Source organism: Dendrobates tinctorius, unplaced genomic scaffold (genome assembly GCF_039654945.1).
Source record: "Dendrobates tinctorius isolate UK_male_01 unplaced genomic scaffold, ASM3965494v1 ptg000009l, whole genome shotgun sequence".
NCBI classification, from domain to species: Eukaryota; Metazoa; Chordata; class Amphibia; order Anura; family Dendrobatidae; genus Dendrobates; species Dendrobates tinctorius.
The window spans coordinates 18,925,622-18,949,023 of NW_027361677.1; the positions used below are offsets into that span (position 1 = coordinate 18,925,622).

At 43.8% G+C, this 23,402-nt stretch overlaps 1 protein-coding gene across 3 annotated transcripts in view; it reads right to left on the reverse strand.

Annotated features, from left to right (window-relative positions):
• The window catches only part of ANKRD11 (ankyrin repeat domain containing 11), a 200,830-nt gene that overhangs the window by 25,168 nt on the left and 152,260 nt on the right, over window positions 1-23,402 (reverse strand). For all 3 annotated transcript variants that reach the window (XM_073583613.1, XM_073583594.1, XM_073583604.1), the window contains 2 exons: window positions 17,941-18,085; window positions 9,520-9,649 (listed from right to left, as the gene is read on the reverse strand). In XM_073583613.1, coding sequence (XP_073439714.1) covers window positions 9,520-9,649; window positions 17,941-18,027 — 217 coding nt within the window. In that variant the 5' untranslated portion in view covers window positions 18,028-18,085. The remainder of the gene's footprint in view (window positions 1-9,519; window positions 9,650-17,940; window positions 18,086-23,402) is intronic.

The window sequence follows — 23,402 nt, forward strand, 5'->3', positions numbered from 1 at the left end:
TCAGCCCCTCGATATTGGCAAGTCTCAGCGTAAGTAAAACGGCTGTATTTGTGCAGAGACGACGGATCATGACTGCTGTGTGCCGTGCAGAGCAATATGCAGCACTGCAATCACATGGCTGGGGAAGTGAAAGGAGGAAGGAACGGGGCCAGATGCAGCGGCGGTGAGCAAGGCCAACGTGGTGTAATAGAAACAGGATGACAATACACTTTCAACCAAGACGCTGTATGGCCGGTACCCAACACCACTTTCACTACGATGGTTTCTAAAAAAAAAAAAAAAAAAAAAAAAGTGCAATCCCACAGTTAATTTGGCATTTTTTGCTAGGTTCACTAAATGCTAAAACTGACCCACCATTATGATTTTCAAGGTCATTACGAGTTCATAGACACTAAACATGTCTAGGCTCTTTTTTATCTAAGTGGGGAAAAAAAATTCCAAACTTTACTAAAAAAATTGCGCCATTTTCCGATACTCGCAGGGGCTACATGTTTCGTGATCTGGGGTTGGTTGAGGGCTTATTTTTTGTGAGCCGAGCTGATGTTTTTAAGGATACCATTTAGGTGCAGATACGAATTTTTGCTCGCCTGTTATTGCATTTTAATGCAATGTCGTGGTAACAAAAAAAAAAAAAAAAATGGTTGGCGTTTCGATTTTTTCTCAGTACACCATTTAGCAAACAGGTTAAACCTTTTTTTATTGATAGATCAGGTGATTCTGAACGGGGCGATACCCAATATGTGCATGTGTGATTTTTTTTTTGTTTTTTGGGGCAAACTTTTTAAACTTTGTTTTTTTCATATTTTTTAAAACTATTTGTTAAGTTTTGGCATATTTCAATAGTCTCCATGGGAGGCTAGAAACTGCCACAACTTTATCAGCTCTGCTACATACAGGCGATGCTCAGATCGCCTGTATTTAGTAGAATTACTGCATTGCTATGAGTGCCGACCATAGCAATCTGGCATCAACAACCATAGTGGTCTCCAGGAGACCTCTGGTTGTTAATCCAAAGAACCGATGACCCCCGATCACATGACGGAGTCAGCAGTGAGGGCATTTCCGGCCAGATGGCTGGGAGCGCTTGTTAAATGCCGTTGTCAGTTTGACAGCAGCATTTAACTAGTTAATAGGCGTGGGTGGATCGTGATTCCACCTGCACCTATTGCTTGCACATCCCGGCTTTGATGCAGGCTCACCGCCGGAGACTAAATTTTGTTACTGCCACTAAGTGATAGCACCATTTCAGAAGTTTGCCAGGCATGGTGGCGCACAACTTAAGGATTGCTACGTGATTTACATTATTTACATTAATAACCATAATCATGCATCAAAAGCTGCAAGTGTCAAACCATAAAAACAGAGCCCAAGAGGGAAAGCCTTGTCCATCTAGAGAAGCAAGGAGAAGCTGCTGGGACAAGTCATTTAAGGTGCATAGTCCACAGTTGGCTTTTCAAAGTATGTTTTAATGAACGAGATCTTGAAAAAATAATTTCCACAATTGGATGCGATAAAAAAAAAAATAAAAAATAAACATTCCCGTGCCGAGTTAATGTTGTGCACCTGCTGTGTACTGTGTAGTGGCTGTGTCTGAGGGTACCGTTACACATAACGATGTCGCAGCGATCCCACCAAAGATCCGACATGGATGGGATTGCTGGGACATTGTTAGCTGATCGCTGGTGAGCTGTCACAGACAGCCCCCTCCAGCGATCAGGACCTGCGAGCACGCTGGTTACCAACGTAAACATCGGGTTTCTAAGGGCCACGGCGCGGGGGGCGATCCCTGCTGGATGTCACACACAGCCATCTTGCAGGAGAGATCGCTGATGTGTCACAAAATCAGCGATATCGCTGTGTGTAACGGGCCCTTGACTGTGCAGGAACATGGTCTGATCGTACCACAGCTCCTTGGCAGGGGAGGAAGCAAAAGATGTATACAGAAATTACAGCAGATAGGTCGCAGCTGATGCTCTGAAGTGAACATTGCTTAATAACAGGTAGTGAAAGGTTTTATTCACAAAAAGAATAGGCTGTGATGATCCCTTGGCTGTGCTGTAATGTCAGTATACTCTCTTGCTTCCTCCCCTGCACAGGAGCTGTGGAATGATCAGACCATTTTCCTGCACGGTCACACAGCTATTACACAGTACACAGCAGGGTCACATTTATAAGATTATCTCAGCACAGGAACTTTTTTTTAACACATCCAATTGGGGAAATCATCATTTCAAGATCTGCTGGTTAAAATATACTTTTGTCACAACTCCTTTAAGCATAAAACATACACGGCAGCTTATAACGGAGACATGATTTGGGGAGCATGAATCATTCCCTTTAATCTGATGAGCGGAAACCAAACTCTGCCTACAAAAAAGGACCGATATCGCTACTTATTCCAGGCCTCATCATGCCACAGCATTAGAACCTAATAAATCAGACTGCCACCTTCATGGTAAGTCTACAGGTTTTGTTTTTTTGCTGGAGAGGGAGCTCAAAAATTGCAAAATGACTTTCATTGGCAATTATACTGTCACCTTCTCAAACAAGGTTAAAAAAATAAAGCGAACATGTAGAGCTGCCACCAAGATACTTACACACAAGAGCAACTAGTATATTCACGTGACTAAAGACCGTAACATCCCCAAATGAGTGCACTGCACAGACACTAAACAACCTGGATCAGACTTTCGGCATCAGCTCAAGTTTTCTTCTCAGCGCTCTGATTAAAGCAACAGGTTAAAAGCTTACAGCTGAATGGGAATGTTATCGATATACCCTGCCCAGAAGACCGTGCATCCCCCACACTGCTGCTCCGGTCTGCACAGGTCCATTAGGCTGATTCAATTAAAATGCCTTCCTAAAGATAGAAACTGCTGTAATGGACTTGATAGAATATGGCAGTGAGCAGACGGTGTGTGGCGCAGACTTTATGATGCCCTCCTGGCAGGCTCTTTTTAAGCACAGGCCGCTTATCTGAGGGATGTGGAATCTCCCTTCTACATTGCTGTTTACATCTGCGTGAAAAACTGATAGAATAAATGGGATAAAACAATGTTCTGAACACACAATGTTCTTAGAACCAATGTTTCCAACAAATGCAGCTTTCTATCTAGATTCCATAGGGGTCAAAAGAGCCATCAGGCGAACAATCAGCTGCTGCGGCCAAACTGTGTGCGCGTGGAGAGGGAACTACAAGTGCCAGCACTAGACCACGCAACATGCACATGTAGGCCACGTGTCTGAAGGTAAGAGCAGTAGCGCATAATACAAATATAGGCTCATCAGAAAATCACTATATTGAGTGCTGATACTACACAGTAAGGAAAATCACAGCTTACCAGAGCCACAAAATCACTGAGTAAACAATTCAGGCCATTGTGAGGCCACGAGAAGAAGAGAGATCCCAAATATTAGCTTGAAGATTGCAATGGGTGAAGTCAGAAAAACCTAGGCCATGCTGCACAGCTGACCATCTACCGCATGCCAGAAAATCCACAATGATATCTTCCCTGCAGCACAGCAACGCAGATTTTGGATGCAGACCATTTAGGCCGAGTTCACACGTGGCGTTTTTTTTTCACGTTTCCGCGGCGGTTTTAACTGCGCGATTTTGCCACGAAAACGCGAAAAATAAGCATCCCATGCATTCCTATGGGATTCCGCAATGCCGTGCTAATGCTGCGGTTTTTACTACGGCGGAATCGCTTCGCGGTAAAAACCGCAGCATGCTCATTAATTTGCGGAATCGCGGCGATCCCGCACCCATAGGAATGCATTGTTCCACTTACTTCCCGCATGTGGCTGTCCACACCATGCGGAAAGTAAGCAGAACAATTGCGGATGGTACCCACGGTCCGGAGGAGAGGAGACTGTCCTCCGGGCTGTGGGTACCATATCCCTGTAAAAAAATAGAATTTAAGAATAAAAAATATTGTTATTCTCACCCTCCGACGTCCCGCGCAGTCTTCCCGCCTCTCTTCACGCTCTCGTTCCCAGTAGTCCTTTGCGAAAATGCCCGCGATGGCGTCCGTTCTCGCGGGATCGCGAAGTCTCGCGGTCATTCACGCAACGTCATCGCGAATTACCGCGAGACATCGCGATCCCGCGAGAACGGACGTCATCGCGGGCATTTTCGCAAAGGATTACTGGGACCGGCTGCGCAGGACGTCGGAAGGTAAGAATAACACCATTTTTTATTTTTTTTTTTTTTACATTCTTTTACTACTGATGCTGCATAGGCGGCCTCAGTAGTAAAAAGTTGGTCACACTCGTCAAACACTATGTTTGACGAGTGTGACCAACCTGTCAATCAGTTCTCCAAGCGATGCTACATATCTTTTGGAAAACACTAGCATTTTGCAAGCTAAATACGCTTGCAAAATTCAAGTTTTTCCGCGGGAAAATCGCGGGAATTTAAAATGCGATTTTCCCGCGGACTAGAATTCCGGAATTCTCGCGGTACAGGAAAGATGTATATCTTTGTACCGTGTTAGCCAGTAGATAGAAAAATATTCAGGATTGAGAGTCCTCAGTAGTTGATACCTTTTAATGGCTAACTGAAAAGATGGTAATACATTGCAAGCTTTCGAGACTACTCAGGTCTCTTCATCAGGCTAGACTAATACAAAATCTGAAGTCACATATTTATGCACAATACAGCCTAGAAAAAATGCAATAGATAAGACAAGTGACGTGAAGCAGAACTATCAATATGGGAGAGGGAGAAACATAAATATAAACATTGGACCAGTTCATAGATAAGGAGTCTGGATGTTTTATGGTCCTCTGATTGGGGTCTAGTTCTGTGTTGCCCTGCAAGGTTTTAAAAGGAAATTCCTTAATTGATGTAAAAAGACATAAATCCATGCGACACATTCATTCCAGCACTGAGAGTGTCAAAGTTCGTCATAAATTTGTACTCCCAAACTCGTCTCTCTATCTGAGATGTGAAGTTACCTTTCAATACCAGTAATTTCATATCCATGCTGCTGTGATCAGGGATACAGAAATGTTTTGCCACAGGTAGATCCATTCTTTTTTCTCTTATTGTGTGACGATGAGCATTCATGCTCATCGTCACACAATAAGAGAAAAAAGAATGGATCTACCTGTGGCAAAACATTTCTGTATCCCTGATCACAGCAGCATGGATATGAAATTACTGGTATTGAAAGGTAACTTCACATCTCAGATAGAGAGACGAGTTTGGGAGTACAAATTTATGACGAACTTTGACACTCTCAGTGCTGGAATGAATGTGTCGCATGGATTTATGTCTTTTTACATCAATTAAGGAATTTCCTTTTAAAACCTTGCAGGGCAACACAGAACTAGACCCCAATCAGAGGACCATAAAACATCCAGACTCCTTATCTATGAACTGGTCCAATGTTTATATTTATGTTTCTCCCTCTCCCATATTGATAGTTCTGCTTCACGTCACTTGTCTTATCTATTGCATTTTTTCTAGGCTGTATTGTGCATAAATATGTGACTTCAGATTTTGTATTAGTCTAGCCTGATGAAGAGACCTGAGTAGTCTCGAAAGCTTGCAATGTATTACCATCTTTTCAGTTAGCCATTAAAAGGTATCAACTACTGAGGACTCTCAATCCTGAATATTTTTCCATGGAATTCTCGCGGTAATTTCCGCGAGAGTTCCGGTACGTGTGCACTTAGCCTAAAAAGGGCATTCCAGACTTAAGGCCCCTTTACATTCAGCGATACACCAGCGATCCAGACCACGATACGACCCGGTCAGGATCGCTGGTGCATCGCTAAATGGTCGCTAGTGAGCTGCCACACGGGCAGATCTCACAGCGACGCAGCAGCGATCTAGCGGTCGTTACTTACCTTTCAGACGCGGCGATTTTGACCTCCTCCCGTCCGCGCGTTGCTCGTCGGCGCCAGCAGGAAGCGCCCGACGAGAAATGGAGCTGCGCGATCAGCGATGGACAGCGGGAGAGCCGGTCGGCGTTAAGTATCACACACAGCGATATCGCTGCTGCGTCACCAAATCGGTGATACTTTAGCGATATTGTTAGCAATATCGCTATGTGTAAAACTCCCTTTAAGCCATGGATTATCTGACCGTTGTGGGTCAGACAGCAGACACCACCAATGGTTGAATTCAGTTCTGACTGAGTGTATAAAGGGCTTTCTCAGAACATCCATAAGATATTGATCTGAAATTGATAAACTATGGGGCAGAGTCGGACCCTACCGATCTTCTATTGATGACCTATTACAAAGGCTCACTTACACTGAGCGCTGTGCAGTGTTAAGTGACCAGCACCGTGCTTGCAAAGTGGTGTTCGCTTAATATCCTATTTACACACCAACCGACCTGACATCAGATGCGCAATCAATTATCGCTGTGCATAGGCTGCCATTGTTTTCGGCAGCACAAATCCTAGTAACAATCTTAAAACAATCTTTTATGCAAAAGTTCATTTAATATGAAGAATTTCGCTCATCAGTCGAGTGATCGGCAGCTTGTTTAGACCGCTCAATGATCCGGAAACAAGCGTACAAAGGAAAGCTCATTCACGATAGTTGATTATAAATGGACTTTAACCCCTTTCTGACATCAGGCGTAATAGTACGCCAATGTTGGAATCCCTGCCTTTGATGTGAACTCAACGCCGGAGCCCACATCTTTCCCGGGACATATCAGCTGTTATGAAAAGCTGACATATACCTCTAACAGCCGCGGGTGGAATAGCGATCCACCCGTGGCTGTTAACCCGCTAAATGCTGCTGTCAACCTCAGATCGTGGCATTGATCTCGCGCTTCCAGAGGGCGCACTGGAAATCCCGCCCATCGGTGACAGTCACGTGATCGTGGGTCACCGATGGGTTGGCATGACAACTAGTGGTCTCCAACAGACATCTATGGATGTCTGTTATGAATGGGTCACCGAATAAAAAAAGCAAAACAAGCTAAGTCACAGAGAACCAGAGAGGTTGGTAACTATGCAGATTGCAGATCCCTGATCTTACCACACAACTAGCAGTAGCAATGGAGCGTGCCTACGATGTTCCTAGACGCCTCGTCATGGCCGGAGGACTAAAGCCTAAAGCATGAAAAGGGAAAACTAGCTGCCCCAAAGCAGACCCCAAAGGAATAGATCACCCCCACACATGTATTGACGGTGAAACAAGATGACGGCACAAACACAGGCAGGAAAATAGGCTGAGCAAATGATAGAGCCCAAACTAACTAGAAAGGACAGGAAAGGAAAGATACTGTCTGCAACCTGCAAAAAACCCTACAAAAATAATGTCCAACACTTCTGATAGCAAAATTAACCCTGAAGTCACTAGACTTCTCCCACTATATCAGCACTCTGAAATATTCTGAGACAGAGCCAAAAGAGACCAAACTAGTAAGGGACAAAAAGCCAATTGACAAAATACTGGTAAATAAGAGTGGAAATTCAGCACAGCCCCCAGCCGGGGCTGGCTGACCACACCAAAAAACTGAATAGACCAACAAAATCAAGTGTGAACATTAGCAGAAAAACTGAGCTTTAGATGACTGGAACAGAGCTGAAAACCAAGAGCCGACAAGCCAGAAGGAATCACCAGCAACTGAATAGGGCGTCGGCTGTCTTAAATCCAATCTGAGACTCCTGAGATCCAATCGTCATCCTCATTCTCAGGTGGCAGATCTCCACCGATCAAATCAGCCTCTCTACCTCCTGTTACCACCAGAGGGAGTCTGGAAGGAAAACTCACAACTGGTGAACCAGAGAATGAACTCACAACAGATGTCACTGCTGGATTGCTATGAGAGCTGCCCTGTGGCAATTCTGCTACATACAGGCGATCTAATAGTAGCTTGTATGTAGCAGAGCCGATCGGGTTATGGCAGCTTCTAGTCTCCCTTGGAGACGATTGAAGTATGCCAAAAGTAAAAAAAATATATTTTTAAAAATATTTAAAAAAAAAAAAAAAAAAATGTTTAAATCACTCCCCAATTGCCTCATTTAAAATAAAACAAATCAAAACACACATTTGCTATCGTCATGTTCAGAATCACCCGATCAGTCTAAAAAAAATTATTACACCTAACCGCTAAACAGTGTAAAGCGCTAAAAAGGCAACACGCCAGAATTACTTTTTTTGGTCACCACAACACTGCATTAAAATTTAATAACTGAAAAGCAAAAGATCATAACTGCATCAAAATGGTTTCATTAAACACATCAGCTAGGAACGCAAAAAATAAGCCCTCACCCAACCTGAGATCAAGAAAAATGGGAGACGCTACGGGTATCGGAAAACGTCGCAATATTTTTTTTTAAATTTAACGAACTTTGAAAACTTTTTTCACCACTTAAAGAATCTAGGCATGTTTGGGGGTCTATGAACTTGTAATGACCTGAAGAACCATAATGGCAGGTCAGTTTTAGCAATTAGTGAACACGGCAAAAATTTAATAAAAAAAAAAAAAAAAAATCCTGTGGGAATGCACCTTTTTCCTGCAATTTCACTGCACTTGGAATTTTTTCCCCCGTTTGAGTACATAACATAGTAAAACCAATGGTGTAGTTCAAAATTACAACTCGTCCCACAAAAAAAACGAGATGCCCATTTTGACCAAAAAATAAAAGCTTATGGTTCTGAGAAGGGAGCAAAAAATGAAAATGCAAAACCAAAAATATCTCAGGTCGTTAAGGAGTTAAGGAAAACCCCTTTAGTGTCATTACCCAACAATCTTCTCCATGCTATCCTGCTGCAAACTGAAAGGAATTCTCCAATTCGGAGACCCCTTTCAGGGCAGCAGAAAATGCCATGACTTAACCAGGAACCCCAACAAATAAGTGGCATTTCAGCAGCTCCTATGCCATTGTATCCTTGACATACATAGGTGCATGTCAATTAGTTCCAGTTCATCTGAAAATGTACCGTGTGTTCAGTAAAGGGGCACTTGTATCTATCAATTTCATGACCACCGATCGGATGCACATGAGATACAGACATCAGTCGGTCAGTTGACAGCTGTGTACGTATGGCGGCATTTCATATCTCTCACCAAATGCTCTGCAGCTCATCTGCAGAGGACCAGCGAGTAAACTCCTTAGCTCAAATACTTCTCTCCTGACATCTGTGTGGGGAGACTTGGGAGGCCTCCATGTGTAATGACACTCCAGAAACCACAAGAACTTTCCATGTAAACCAACCAGACCATCCGTCATGTGGATACTCTTTACCATAAAGACTTCCAAGTAATCAGTACATATATAAAAGTTATTCTGGAAAACTCATGCAAATCAGAAGCGCATGCTGAAAAATCCCCTTTACATTTTAGAAACCAAAAACCAATAGATAAAACGTCAGCTAAAACAAGGATTTGTTTTTTACCTATAGAAAGACCATGCCTCTTTAAAGGGGCCTCCAGGATTGTACTACCATGACTGCTGTACTCCTCCTGGGCCGGCCCTCTACACGCCACACACTGTACTGCTCACACTAAAAGTTGGGCAATAAACAATGCTGGGCAGACGTTACCTGTGTCTGAATCTTTCTGATCTCCATTTGTTCCTACTGAGAAAGGCAATTTTCTTTTAGTAGTTTTCTCTTTCCCTCCATCATTTCGATCCAACTTTGGAGTTTTATTCACGGAAACTTTATCTTTATCCTGAAAGGAAAAAAAAACAAATATGTATATAGATCCTTTAAAATCCAAAATTATAGACGGCCATAAGAATTAAGCTTTTCATTTTGGGCACATTGGTTCAACAAAATACATAGCTAACAGGAAATAGTGATATTTGCTGATAAATATTTCAGGTTGAATTTGGAACTTTTATGGGAATAGGATGTCTAACAACATTTAGAGTTGTCCCAAAACTGCAAGTTTTCCTCTGTGGGACCCCCAGCAATCAAAATCGGGGCCCTGGAAACCTGACTTGGATGGAGTGGAGGCGAGTAAGCTTGGCATCCACTTCATACATAATATATCAATGGGACTGTGACACCGCCGAGCACTGTATTCAGAGTCGCCGGCAGTCCCTTAGACAATGAGCGGACTTCAAGGAAACAAACTATTTAGATCGATTCTGTACTATTTCACAATCAAAGTACTTATAACTAGGAGAAGGAAGATTAGCGATACTATGCCCGATCATAAACGCTGCTCAAAACCTAGAAGTCGGGTAGAGCAACATTTAACTTCAATATTCAACTCTTGGCCTTAGACCGTATAGATATTAAAGTTGTGTGCAAAGTTTGGAGAAAAGTCTATTTTTCCAATTCCTATTGCCCACAGCTTCATAAGGATATACATTATACACAGTTAGGAAAAAGGTCCTATAATGAAGTCTGCTTGTGACAAACCACAGAGCCCACATTACACAGCGACTATAAGGGTATGTGCACACGCTGCGGATTCCGCTGCGGTTCTAGCCGCTGCGGACCCGCAGCAGTTTTAGCTGCAGTGTACAGTACCATTGAAATGAATGGTAAACAAAAACCGCTGTGTAGACGGTGCGGAAAAATCCGCGCGGATTTCCTGCGGTTTTGAAACCGCAGAAAGAATTGACATGTCAATTCTTTCGGCGGAATCCGCAGCGGGTTCCTATCTCCACTAATGCGGAGATGGTGAAACCGCAGGACCAAACCGCAGATAATCCGCAGGTCTTTTGACCTGCGGTTTTATCTGCGGTTTTTGCAAAATCCGTGCGGATTAATCCGCAGCGGATTCCGCAGCGTCTGCACACACCCTAAAGATCTGCGTCAGAAGCAACACCGAGTGGGGGAAAAAAAACGACAACACAAAAAAACCTTCCCGTAACAAAACCATTGATCGATTGTGATCTTCACTGCAGCTGGACCGCTTATTAGCGATCACCTAAAATTGAAGCAACTCAGACAATGGTGGTCTCTATTAATAGACAAAACAGGAACCGATATTGTCTTCCAAGTGGCCCAAACTGACTGCAGCCAGGGAAACCGCCCAGAAGGAAAGCAGGAAGCTGGATGGAAGCTTGTGTTACACGTGTAACTTACAGGCGCGCTGGCATCGGTTTATAGATAAAGCCAGATGGTAGACTGGAGCGCCACACACCGCAGCAAGAAAAGCAATTATCACTGGCTAAAAACTGGGGTGCAAATAGCTGGCCTGCACGACAACAAAAGCAGGAAAACACTGGGGTTAAGGTCACCAGAGTGGTTAAAAACAAAACTGGAAGACGGGGAACACGATCGCAAGAAACAGATACCACTGTTCTGTGCAAGGACGGCTGGCGGCTCTGCTGAATGAGGTTTACACCAGCTGTAGCGGAGACCGTTACTTGTGGCCGAGTTACATAAGAGGATTGGTTGTATTTGTGTTGCACAAGTTACAGTCCTGTAACACGTTACATGTATACCATTATGGATCTTGCAGGGCAGCTCCTGCTTCAAATCAACAAATCGATAAACCTCCCTTTGTATTAGGCATTTGCTGCATAAGTAATTTCTTATATTCGTGCATTATTTTTCTGGATGAAGTCAGCAAGGCAGCTGTCCCACTACATCTCCCAGCAGAAAGCTTTCCAGGTTCCAAAGACTGGAAACATCTATGAAGAACATCTGTGCAGGTTTCTCCATGATACAAACATTTGCATTACAACTTTCTAAGGCTGGACCCACATCGCGTTAGTGCCACGCGTTTAATGCATCCCTTACTAAGCGGCACTAACGCTATGTAACGAATGCCTTACTGCACCCATTGCCAGGCATTATCGTAACGCATGTCAAACTCGGCATGCGTTAGCGATGTTCCGTTACTTTGTGACGCACCCACTAACACGGTCTACCGTGTTTTCGGATGCGTTGGGTGTAACGCACAGCGAACGGACACGTTCACTGTGCATAGACCTCTACTGTTAACGCAATGCTACCATGCTTTAGCGCAATCGGTCCAAAAAAAGCCAAAAAGGACATCGGGGTTAGTGCATCCATTTAACGGATGGCACTAATGCGATGTGAACCTAGCCTAATTATTGCTTTGATCTGGTCGGTGAAATAGTTGTGAAGCCACCGGTTTATATATATAAAAAAAAAAACCTATTCACACAAAAGAGGTCACAAACTGAAAATGGCCATGGCATGAAGGGGTTATTGTGCTTTAATTTGGGTATTCGTAACATTGAAATTAAAATAAAAGTTAACTCAAAATATATTAAAGGGAACCGGTCGTCCTTTAATATTAAACTTCCCCCAATATCTTGCTAGTGATGCAATGTGCAACACTTACATGGTCTTTTCAAGCAAAGCTTGAATCTGGGTGCAAGTCCTCAGCACCATTTCATACCTGCACATGCTCCGAAGCAGCGGCGAATCAGTGGCTAGGTGACGCATGCGCTGTGAGCACGCATGCCATGCTTGACTATTCCCAGAGCTCCCGAGCATGCACAGATCTGAAATGAAGCTGGGAACGTACACCTAGATTCGGGGTGCATGCATGGGGACCCGATAGTCCGTGCACAAGCGTGGGATTAATGGATTCATTGCTGTCCTATCGGGGCAGTCCAAGAAATTAGGCTGCGATGAATGTGAAAAATTTGAAGAGGCTGTGGATGGAAGGAGAGAGCGTCACCCCTATGACTGAAAGGAGGTATGTGAAGCAATCACCCAAGGATAGTTTTTTTTTTGTTTTTTTTTAAATACACAGTGGGAACTTTTGCTTGGAAAGACCATTTTAGTGATGCAAATTCATCACTAGCAAGATATTGGGGGTACTTTAATATCAAAAAACGACGTGACAGGTTCCCTTGAAATCAGCCTGTGATTGGGCGCACCAGCAACCCTTCATACCTTTACGCCTTGACATTTTAAGTTAAAATATATAAAATCACATCAAAAAGGGTGTAAAACACTTGCTTCACCAGTAAATTGCTTATTCTCCCACAATAGCGAGAAAAGGGTTAATAGTCACATCATTATCTGCTATGGAGATGGCTGTGAGGAAGATCTTCACCAAGAGACCAAAGCAGCATCTAATCCTAACTAGATCCCGCCAGATGAAAGGTTGGGCACAAGATCAAACGATTTCCACTGACCCAGAACACAGTGTAAGGGAGAACGAGAGCGAAGTAAAAAATGGAATTGTATTAAAGCAAGCCATTACCATGATTGCCCACATTTCGCCCAATTTAATGCCCGTGTTTACATGTGCACCCGCTCACATGGCTGAAAGCTTTGTAATCATGTCAGTAAAGTGCCCTTGTTTTCCAGGTGGTTATTGGATGCACCTCCGGCTTTAAGTCTCTGAATGTGCCTGCACCATCCGCTGGGGATCTGGACCTCCAAACAGACGATTTAATTCATTTTCACACCACCTAAAACAGGCCCAGTACTTATTTTCAAAAAACCAATAAATCTTGACATATCGCACGCACCAAGACCTATCTCTACCTATATATTCAGCCCACATAAGGACCCACTGCAAAAACAGTGGCCCTCTCTATAGGGAAGATAAGGGCGCAAATTTAGTTAACTAAAAGGTTAGTAGATGCACACAAGACAGGAGGAGGCTACAGGCAAAGGTGGGCCTATAGCAGCATTAAAGGGGGTCAGAAGAAAAGTCTGCAAACATATTATGTGACTGCAGACTGCAAGTCACCGTTGTTGCTAATCAACGACGACCCCTTTATTGAATTTGGGGGTAATTTTCATGTAGTCATAAATACAGATATTCCTAAAAGATATTATGGTGAAAACGCAGCGTAAACATTAGTGCAGGCAAAAACCCAGCACTACAGATAGAAAGGACCGCCGTAAGGACATACTAGATGGCCAGCCGCATATTGTCATCTCAATATAAAAATAAATGTTGTCCGTACAGGACGATCACAACCCAATAATGTCATTATACAGAAGACAGCTAATCCCTCAGGAAAACATGGAAGATTCCCTCCTTGCAGCAGCAAAGCCTGAGCTGTGAGTCACCATCTCCAAGGCCGGCGAGAACCACAAAAGAAACAACCAAACGCAGACCTGAGATTTATGTTCAAAGGAATTCTTCATTTTAGTGACAATACAGTTTTCCAATAAGGCATGTTCCCAACAGGCATATACACAACAATAACAGGAAATTTGCAAAGGTGACCAATTTCCTGGGCAACAAGCCGCATGAGCGGTGGCTGGTCTACGGAGGGCACGCTTACAAGCTCTTTACCAATAAGCAATGCTCTGGTGCTGGACAGATCCAGTGAACTGACTAACATCAGTGCACCCCCTCAGATGCTGCAGAGGCAACGCTGCCGGCAAGCTCAAGGGGAGATCTGCAGGGGCGGACACACCATGAGTGTAACCATACAGGGTGACGAGTAGTAAGGGGGCCACTGCCACCTCCAAAGCAGCTTCTGGTCAATTACTGGACTGCAAGGGCCCCTATACTGTTCTTATACTGGGGCCTTTTTTTTCCCCCCTTTAATTCGTTCTCTCTTAGGAAATAGATCATGTAAAAACAAAACGCTGATAAAACTCTGAAGAAGCGCTTCCATTCTTAATCAGATCCTCAAACTTTGTATAACTAAGGATGCCCTATACTCATTCATTTAGTGGATCAGTCTCGTCCAGACTGGAAACGGATTTGAAAAAAAATAAAAATAAAAAATGTGGGCATGGATCACTGAAACTGTGTTTAAGCCTTCCTTACAGGCAATTATCCATCTTTTTTGAACTTCATTTCATTGACAGATGTATGAGGGCTTAATTTTTTTTTCTTTCAGCAGGACAAGTAGTTTGAAATAAATGGTAAAATGAATGGAGGCCATGTATTTGCAGGGGGACTTTTTTTTTTTTTTTTAGAAGATTGAGGGGATAACCCAAAAGCCACAACTTTAGGTTGTGTTTCTACAATATTCAACATATGGTAAAAACGACTGGTCACCATAATTCTCCATGTCCATACATACAACTAAAAGGGAATCTGTCAGAAGTTTTTGCTAAGGAATCTGATAGCAGTATGCTGTAGGGTCAGAGACCCAGATTCCAGTGATGTGACACTTACTGGGCTGCTTGCTGCAGATCTAGCAGTTTTCTCTGAATGCTGAGCTCGGTATCACCCTGCCCACATTACCGATTAACTGCTGTGTATACTCTGCATAGGCAGAAAGCTGCCACTGATTGGGGCGTGGTTTTACAGAGCTCAGGAATGGGGGGGGGCACTACGTGGCAGCAGGTTTAATAGTCCTTCAGTGATAGAACAGTGATTTCATCAGCAGGAGGATATCAAGACTACAACAAGCAGCGCAGTAAGTGATACATAGTTGGAATCCGGGTCTCCAGCTCTATATTGTGCTGCTCTCGGAATAAAGATGGCAAAAACCTGGCAACATATTCCCTTTAAAGCGACTTTTTTAGTAAAGAAAAAAAATGAAAAATTAGAACAGTTGGAAAACAAATACTTGTTTGTTCCTAATACATTTTTTTGATCAATGAAGCTGTGCGAAGGCTTTGTGTGATGAGCAGATTTTTTTATACTACTTTGGGGTATGTAAGAAATTGATAGCTTTTATTGCGGAGCTGTGGCGACTTGCTTTTTGTTACTCTTTACTAACTGAATTTTTATATTTTGTTAGATCAGACTTTTAAGGCTATGTGCCCACGTCAGCGTTTTAAAACTGACAAAACCTGACCTCCTTCCTAGAAAACGCGTGGAAAAAAACGGGCGTTTTTGCAGCGATTTTTGCGCAAAAAAGCGCGTTTGATGCGTTTTTCCCACATGTCTTCTGGACTATAGGAAATAGCTAAAAACGCGGACTTAAGCGGAAATTAATTAACATGCTGCGTTTTTTACCGCTAAGCGTTTCCTTAGCGGTAAAAAACGCATCCATTGGCACAAAAAGGCCAAAATGCATTAAAATGAATGGGATGCTTATTTTAAGGGTTTTTTATGCGGTTTGACCCCGAAAAACACATCAAAAACGCTTTAAAAAAAAACGCAACGTTGGCACACAGCCTTAAAGAGGCAGAAATATCAAAATGTGTATTTTCTTTTTAATGGGGGATAAACTCAACTGAAACTGCCCTAACTAAAGTGACTAACGACTTACTAACTGCCAAGAGCAAGTGACACTACTCTGTCCTCCTTCTCCTGGACCTGTCCTCTGCCTTCGACACCGTAGACCATTCCCTCCTGCTACAGACTCATCTCTTGGCATCACAGACTTAGCCCTATCCTGGATCTCATCATACCTAACAGACCGAACATTTAGTGTCTCCCTCTCACACACCATCTCCTCACCGCGCCCCCTGTGTCAGTGTTCCTCAAGTCTCTGTCCTAGGACCCCTACTATTCTCCATCTACACCTTTGGCTTGGGACAGCTCATAAAATCCCACAGTTTGCAGCATCACCTCTATGCCGATGACACGCAGATCTACATATCTGGACCCAACCTCGCCTCCTTACCGACTGAAATCCCACAATGTCTGTCTGCTATCTCAGCCTTCTTCTCTGCTCGCTTTCTCAAACTGAACATGGACAAAACAGAATTCATCATCTTTCCCCCATCTCACTCTACCCCTCCACCAGGCCTATCCATCAATGTCAATGGCAGCTCTATTTCCCCAGTCCCGCACGCTCGGTGCCTTGGGGTGATCCTTGACTCTGCGCTCTCTTTCAAACCACATATCCAAGCCCTCGCCTCTTCTTGCCACCTCAAACTCTAAATTATTTCCTGGATCCACTCATTCCTCAACCACGAAACCACAAAAACACTAGTGCATGCTCTTATCTCCCGCCTCGACAACTGCAACCTCCTACTCTCTGGCCTCCCCTCTAGCACTCTGGCTCCACTCCAGTCCATCCTACACTCTGCTGCCCACCTGTCTCCCCACTATTCCCCAGCCTCCCCCCTATGCCAGGCCCTTCACTGGCTTCCTATTGCCCAGAGGCTCCAATTCAAACCCTAACCATGACATACAAAGCCATCCACAACCTGTTCCCTCCATACATCTGTGACATGGTCTCCAGGTACCTACCCGCACGCAACCTTCGATCATCTCAAGATCTCCTTCTTTACTCCCCCCTTATCTCTTCTTCCCACAACAGCATACAAGACTTCTCCCGTGCTTCCCTCATACTCTGGAACGCTCTGCCTCAACACATTAGACTCTCACCATCAACGGAAACCTTCAAGAAGAACCTGAAGACCCACCTGTTCCGACAAGCCTACAGCCTGCAGTGATCCTCGGTCTACTGAACCACTGCACGACCTGCTCTACCCTCTCCTACTGTATCCTCACCCATCCCTGTAGACTGTGAGCCCTCGCGGGCAGGGTCTCCTCTCCTTATGTACTTGTGTGTCCCTTGTCTTACACATGTTTATTGTACCTGTCTAATTCCCCTTTTCACATGTAAAGCGCCATGGAATAAATGGCACTTTATAAATGCATAATAATAATAATAATAATAATATAAAGGCAACAGATTCACATTTCTTTTAGCTATTTTATTACTTATTGGCTGGCTGCCCCTTAAAGCTTGAACCGATGCTCGAAGCGTCACATATACACAGTGAAAATCAAGAGTATAGTCATGGTAAATATGGGGGCCTTCAGCAGACCCTTGGCTGCCATAGCATAGCATGAGAGGGGATGGGTGTGTGGATTGGCACATAACTATGCAAGGATTGACAGTGGGATTTAAGTGGCTAACAGCAGATATTGGCCAGGAAAGGGGCAAGATCAGTACCTGAGCGTGCATCAAAGGCTGGGAACCCAACCAATGACTTTATAGTACATCATATGTTGGAAAGGCTTTAAAACAAAAACAGACAGCAGCACATGGACGTGTGCAACGGATGTATGAATGCAGCCTAGTATCTGCAAACATTGCTACTTTCCAGGAGACCCATATAATTGCAAGAATCAACCCATGCATTGAACATGCTATGAGTACAGAAGTGCAAAAAAGGCAGACTGGCTTTTTTCTTTACCTTTTTCCCAGTTTGTTTCTCCACCATGTCGTAGCTGAGAGAGAATTCTTCTGGCTGTGGTGTTTTAGAACACCCACCCTTGGGCATCGTTTTGCCTTGCTTATTTGGCCTTCATTTATGCCCCTATCGCTTCGTCATCAACAGTCTGAAAGACAAAATAAAATAGGTTAGCGGCTCATTGATCATTTACTTGCACATAATTTTAGAGAACATTTTATGCTTTTTGTGGTATTGCTGCATTGTTATCTGCATCCAGCACAGAAAAAAAAAAAAAAAAACTACGATAAACCCTAATGTCACTTGTTAAACAGGATTACAATGAAAGATAACACTCAACACAGGAGCCATCATTCACAATAGCCAATGGTCACAGCTCATCTCCTCTTTCCTCCTGTTTACAATGACCATTGCCTAGAAAGTCAGTAAACCTAGGTTACAAAAAAAAAAAAAAAAAAGTTATTTTCTGATGACACATTCCCTTTAACTTGGATTAGGAGTCCACAGTCTACCATGTGTCTAGTACTGTGAATCTCTTTCCAGGCCTCAGTCACAAGAATAAAGCCGAGAAATGTGGACATGTAATACAGATTGATCTCTCCCTATTTATGTCTATCGATTTCTTCTTGGGTTATGTCAATGCTCAGTTTTTTTTCTATGGTTTCAGTCATATTTCCTCCATTGCTCAGCCACAAATATAGAGCAAACATGGGAGCAAAAAAAAAAAAAAAAAAAAAGGGGGAGGGGGGGAGCAAAGAGCAGAATGCAGAGAGACTGAGCCATGTGAAAAGTGGTACTGACCGATATTATATCCACGCTCCAAGCATGCTAAGCAAGTAAAATAGCAGCAGGGGTATAACACTGGTGCCGGACACCCAAATCTGTCAGTTTGGTTGATATTAAAGGGGTTGTCCACTTTCAGGAAACCCCTTTTTGATCAAACTGTTTAGCGCCAATAATAAAGCCTATACCTCCCATGCCACTGCCATTCCCACGGTATCTGCACTCGCAGTCCAGGGCTCGCGTGTGGTTGTTGTCACACGCCCCACCGACGCATAATCAGAGCCACAGTCCCTGCCTTCACACACATCGAACATGAAGAGGATGTCCGGGCTGCAGCTGATCTGACTTTTCAATTCAACTGGAGGCGGGGGACAGTGACGCCAGCGTCGAATGGGTGCCAGCGTTGCGTACCATGGGAGCCCTGGGAGACAGAGTGCCAACACCGTGGGAAACAGCGCCGACACAGGAGGGGAGTATAGGCTTTATTTCATGGGGGCCAAGCGAGGGGTATAAAAAATTTCTGCATCTCTTGGCAGGAAAAACAGCACTTTGTGTTCCGACAGCAATGAATGCTATAGCGATAAATAATAAAGACAGGCATATAGACAGCCATATAATTGCACAACCCCTGACATTATAAAACTGCACCCTGTGGAGCTTATTGGACAGCTTTTTATGACTAAATATATAAAAAGCTGACGGCCGTGAGCAAATATCAGGCTGGGAAGGTGGTCCATGGTTATTGGGCCATTCCCAAACCTAAAATATACCAACACCAGCCCACAGCCGCCCCTAAAGTGGCGCATCACATGAGATGCTTTAAGTCCAGCGCTTTGCCTTAGCTCTTCCAGATTGCTCTGGTGGATTGACAATTGGGGTTGATGTCAGCTGTGTAGCGTCCAAAAACATAGCAGGCATCAAGCCCTGGTATTAGTAATGGAAAGGTGTTTATCATAACGTGGAGGCGGAGTAAAATGGACTGAATGAAAATATATCATAAATTGGATACAGTAGTAAAATGCAGGACGTGCAGTGACGTTTTCACGAGAATTTGGTAAAGTTCTGAAATGTCGTATAAACGCCTGTTCTATTCATGATCTCAGGATCTGGGCTTTTCTACTGCACGTCACGCTCCGAAGTGTGGAGTCAGAGAAATTGAGGAGTCTGAGGTTTGGCCTACACACTCCACAGCCCTGCGGGAGCCTACGTTGGACCCGCGTGGGAACATTTCCTTCTAATAAATTGGTGGTGTCTCGTGTTTATGCCACTTTAGGTTTTTCAGGTTACCATTTGTGGACTGTGTTAGGTTCAGTAGACTACGGAACAGGGTGGGGATAGATATAGATATATATATACACACACACACACACACAGGATAGTGTTGGGGGGAGTTTGTTTGAATAAAGTATTATTGTTTTTTTTCTTAATGGGTTAGTAATTGAAGTATCTGATAAAGACACCTCTCCATTACCAACACCGGAGCTTTATATGAGCTGTGTTTTAGGACAATTCACAGCCAACATTGACCCCAAACCCCATTAGCCCAATTGCCACAACACCAGGGCAAGCGTGAAAAGCTAAGGCAAAGCGCCAGAATTTGTGCATGTCATGTGCCGCTCCACCTCTGGGGCGGCTGTGGGTTGGTATTTTTAGGCTAAGAAGGGCCCAATGACCAGGGACCTTATCAGTCTAAATATCAGCTCAGTCTGCTTTATCTTCACAGGTTACTAAAAATGGGGGGGGACCCCCTTCATTTGATTAAATGCAATCAGAAAAAGCTGTCCAATAAGTGCAACAGGGTACACTTTTATAATATATTGGGGGTTCTGCAATTATGTCAGTACATAGGTCCATCTATATCTATAACTTGCACTGCTGCCTAAAAACACATGTAAAAATGCTACAAAGATGGAGTAAATCTGTATACATTTTCAGACCTGCATTGAATTAACTTCATTGAATTCAATAGGTGAAAAAAAAAAAAAACCTGGAAGAATTGCAATCTGCCCTAAAACCGCAGGTCACAAATAAGCAGTGTGCGCCTGACCCGTCAGGATTCTCATGTGCTTCCCTGGCATCAGGATCCCCTTCAGGTTTTGTGACAAATTTAGGCAGCAAAAGTAAGAGGTGTGCACAGCCTTAAGGTATGTGCACTCGGTGCGGATTCTGCTGTGGTTCCACAGCGTTTCTGCACTTGCAGGTCCGCAGCAGATTCTGCTGCGTTGTACAGTACCTTTATTTCCTATGGAAATAAAAAGCTGTGCACATGCTGAAGTTTTTCCACGCGGTTTTGCTGCGGTTTATAAACCGCAGCATGTCAATTGTTTGGTGCAGAAATGCTGCAGTTTTACACCTCATAATGGATGAGGTGTAAAACCGCAGGGCAAAACCGCAGATAAACCGCAGGACTTTTGTTCTGCGGATTTACTTGCGGTTTTCTCTACAAAATCCGCACACCCAAAAAACTACGTGTGCATATAGTCTTAAGGGTGCAGTCACACTTTCATCCACAGTATATTAGTCACATTGTTATGCTACAAAAGTCACAGATTCGTTTAGCAGAACTTGTCTCAAAAGTGTCATTTATGGCCTGACCCCATCTTTATCTCCACAACAAGGGTCCCATCTCCACACTCCAACTGGCATCCCACCAGCAGGGCACATTCGCTTGGTTGTATTCAGAACCCCTTAAGGCCCCGTCACACTAAGCGACTTACCAGCGATCCCGACACCGATATCAAGGTGTCAGGATCGCTAGTAAGTCGCTATGTGATCGCTGGTGAGCTGTCACACAGACAGCTTCACCAGCGATCAGCACAGCGATGCCGAGCGGCCGGCATAGCTTGCCATCGCTGTAAAAAATAGAATCAAAATAAAAAATATAGTTATTCTCACCTTCCGACGTCCCGTTCAGCCATCCTGCCTCTCTCCACGCTCCGGTCCCAGTGATCCTTTGCACGAATGACCACAAGATGTCACAGTCTCGAGGGATAACAGTCTCGCGGTCATTCGTGCAAAGGATCACTGGGACCGGAGCGTGGAGAGAGGCAGGATGGCTGAACGGGACGTCGGAAGGTGAGAATAACTTTTTTTTTTTATTATTTTTTTACACCTGATCGCTGGTCTCTCGCCTGTCACACAGCGATGCGTGCTGGCCAGCGGGAGACCAGCGACCAAAGAAGTGTCCAGAGGTTTCTTCCAGCGATCAGCGATACCGGCAGGGGGGCCGCTCGCTGATCGCTGTCACACATAGCGATCTCGCTGGTGAGATCGTTAAGTCACAAAAGTTGTGACTCAGCAGCGATCTCGCTACCGAGATCGCTTAGTGTGACGGGGCCTTTACTGTTTTATCTGATACAATGGCTGATCGGTAAACTTTTACTGATGTATGGTAGTTTGTTTACAGACCAAAGCAAACGCTGCCAACTGAGCGATGTATAAGAAATTGCTCGGCGTGCACTGACTGCCATTGTTCTACGCAGCACGAGTTTTTTTTCCCCCACAATATGTGCCACCAAGAGTAATGAATGTTTATGAGCCATAAACTATTTCACCCGATGTATGTGCACTTTACTTGTTCACTGCAGGATCGGCAGCCTGTATATACAAGATAATCAAGAAATGAGCATTTATGGTGCAGATATATGGAGCACGCTCAGAAGATGAGCCCGCACCGTGCCCATGAGACGCTGGCAGTGATGCACAGTTGGCATCTTGAAGTATCCAGTCACTTTAACTATTAAAATCAGGGCTGTGGAGTCGGAGTCGTGGAGTCGGAGTTAGTTTTCGTTGGAGTCGGAGTCGGTAGAAATGTACCGACTCCAGCTTTAAAAAAAAATGTATTAATATTTCTTAATTGAACTTTCACATGAATTTTATAAATGTTACTCAAATATATATGTTCTATCAAACTATGAACAAGTGTGATAAGCAGTTCTGCTGGAGATAGACATTTCTTACTTCTTGTGTGTCACTGTTCTCCACTGCCCTTATCTAATCTTATACTTGGTTAACCTCATGCTGCCCCAACCCCCCTACTTACAATGTATGAAACTGAAAGTGAAAATGTGTTGCAAATTCTTAGTAGTAAAGCTCCTCCTCTAGACTAGATCATACTAGGTGTGCGTCTTCCAAGCATCTCACAGCTGCCTGCTACTCAGAAGAGGAAGACTGTAAGAAGTATTATCCTTTCAACAAACTTTGCATCAGTTAACTGTGAGTACATGAGGAATAACAACAGTATTACTGACCATTATATCAGTTGTACGACCTGGCAATAATTTTGAACAATTGTTTTTAGGAAAAACAATTGTCATTTGGATTGTGAATGCAGAATTAAAAACCTGAGAATGTCAAAGAAGCATCATATTAAATCAGCTGTATTTGAACATTTCACCATCACTCAAGATAGAAAACATTATGTCTGTCAGTGTATGACAAATGATCCAGACGAAAACAAATGCTGTGAAGCCAAGATGAGTGCATATTCAGGCAAAGATAAAAATGCTCCTACCAGAGCTTCTAATCTAAAGAGACATTTACAGCGCTTTCATCCAGAAGTACTGAAAGCAGTGGATGAGAAAGACTGCATCCAAACCAATGAACCAGTGCCCAGCTCTTCCAGCCAAACAAAGGAACAGAGAACTTTGCAGCCATCAGTTGCAAGATATTTTGTCAGTTGC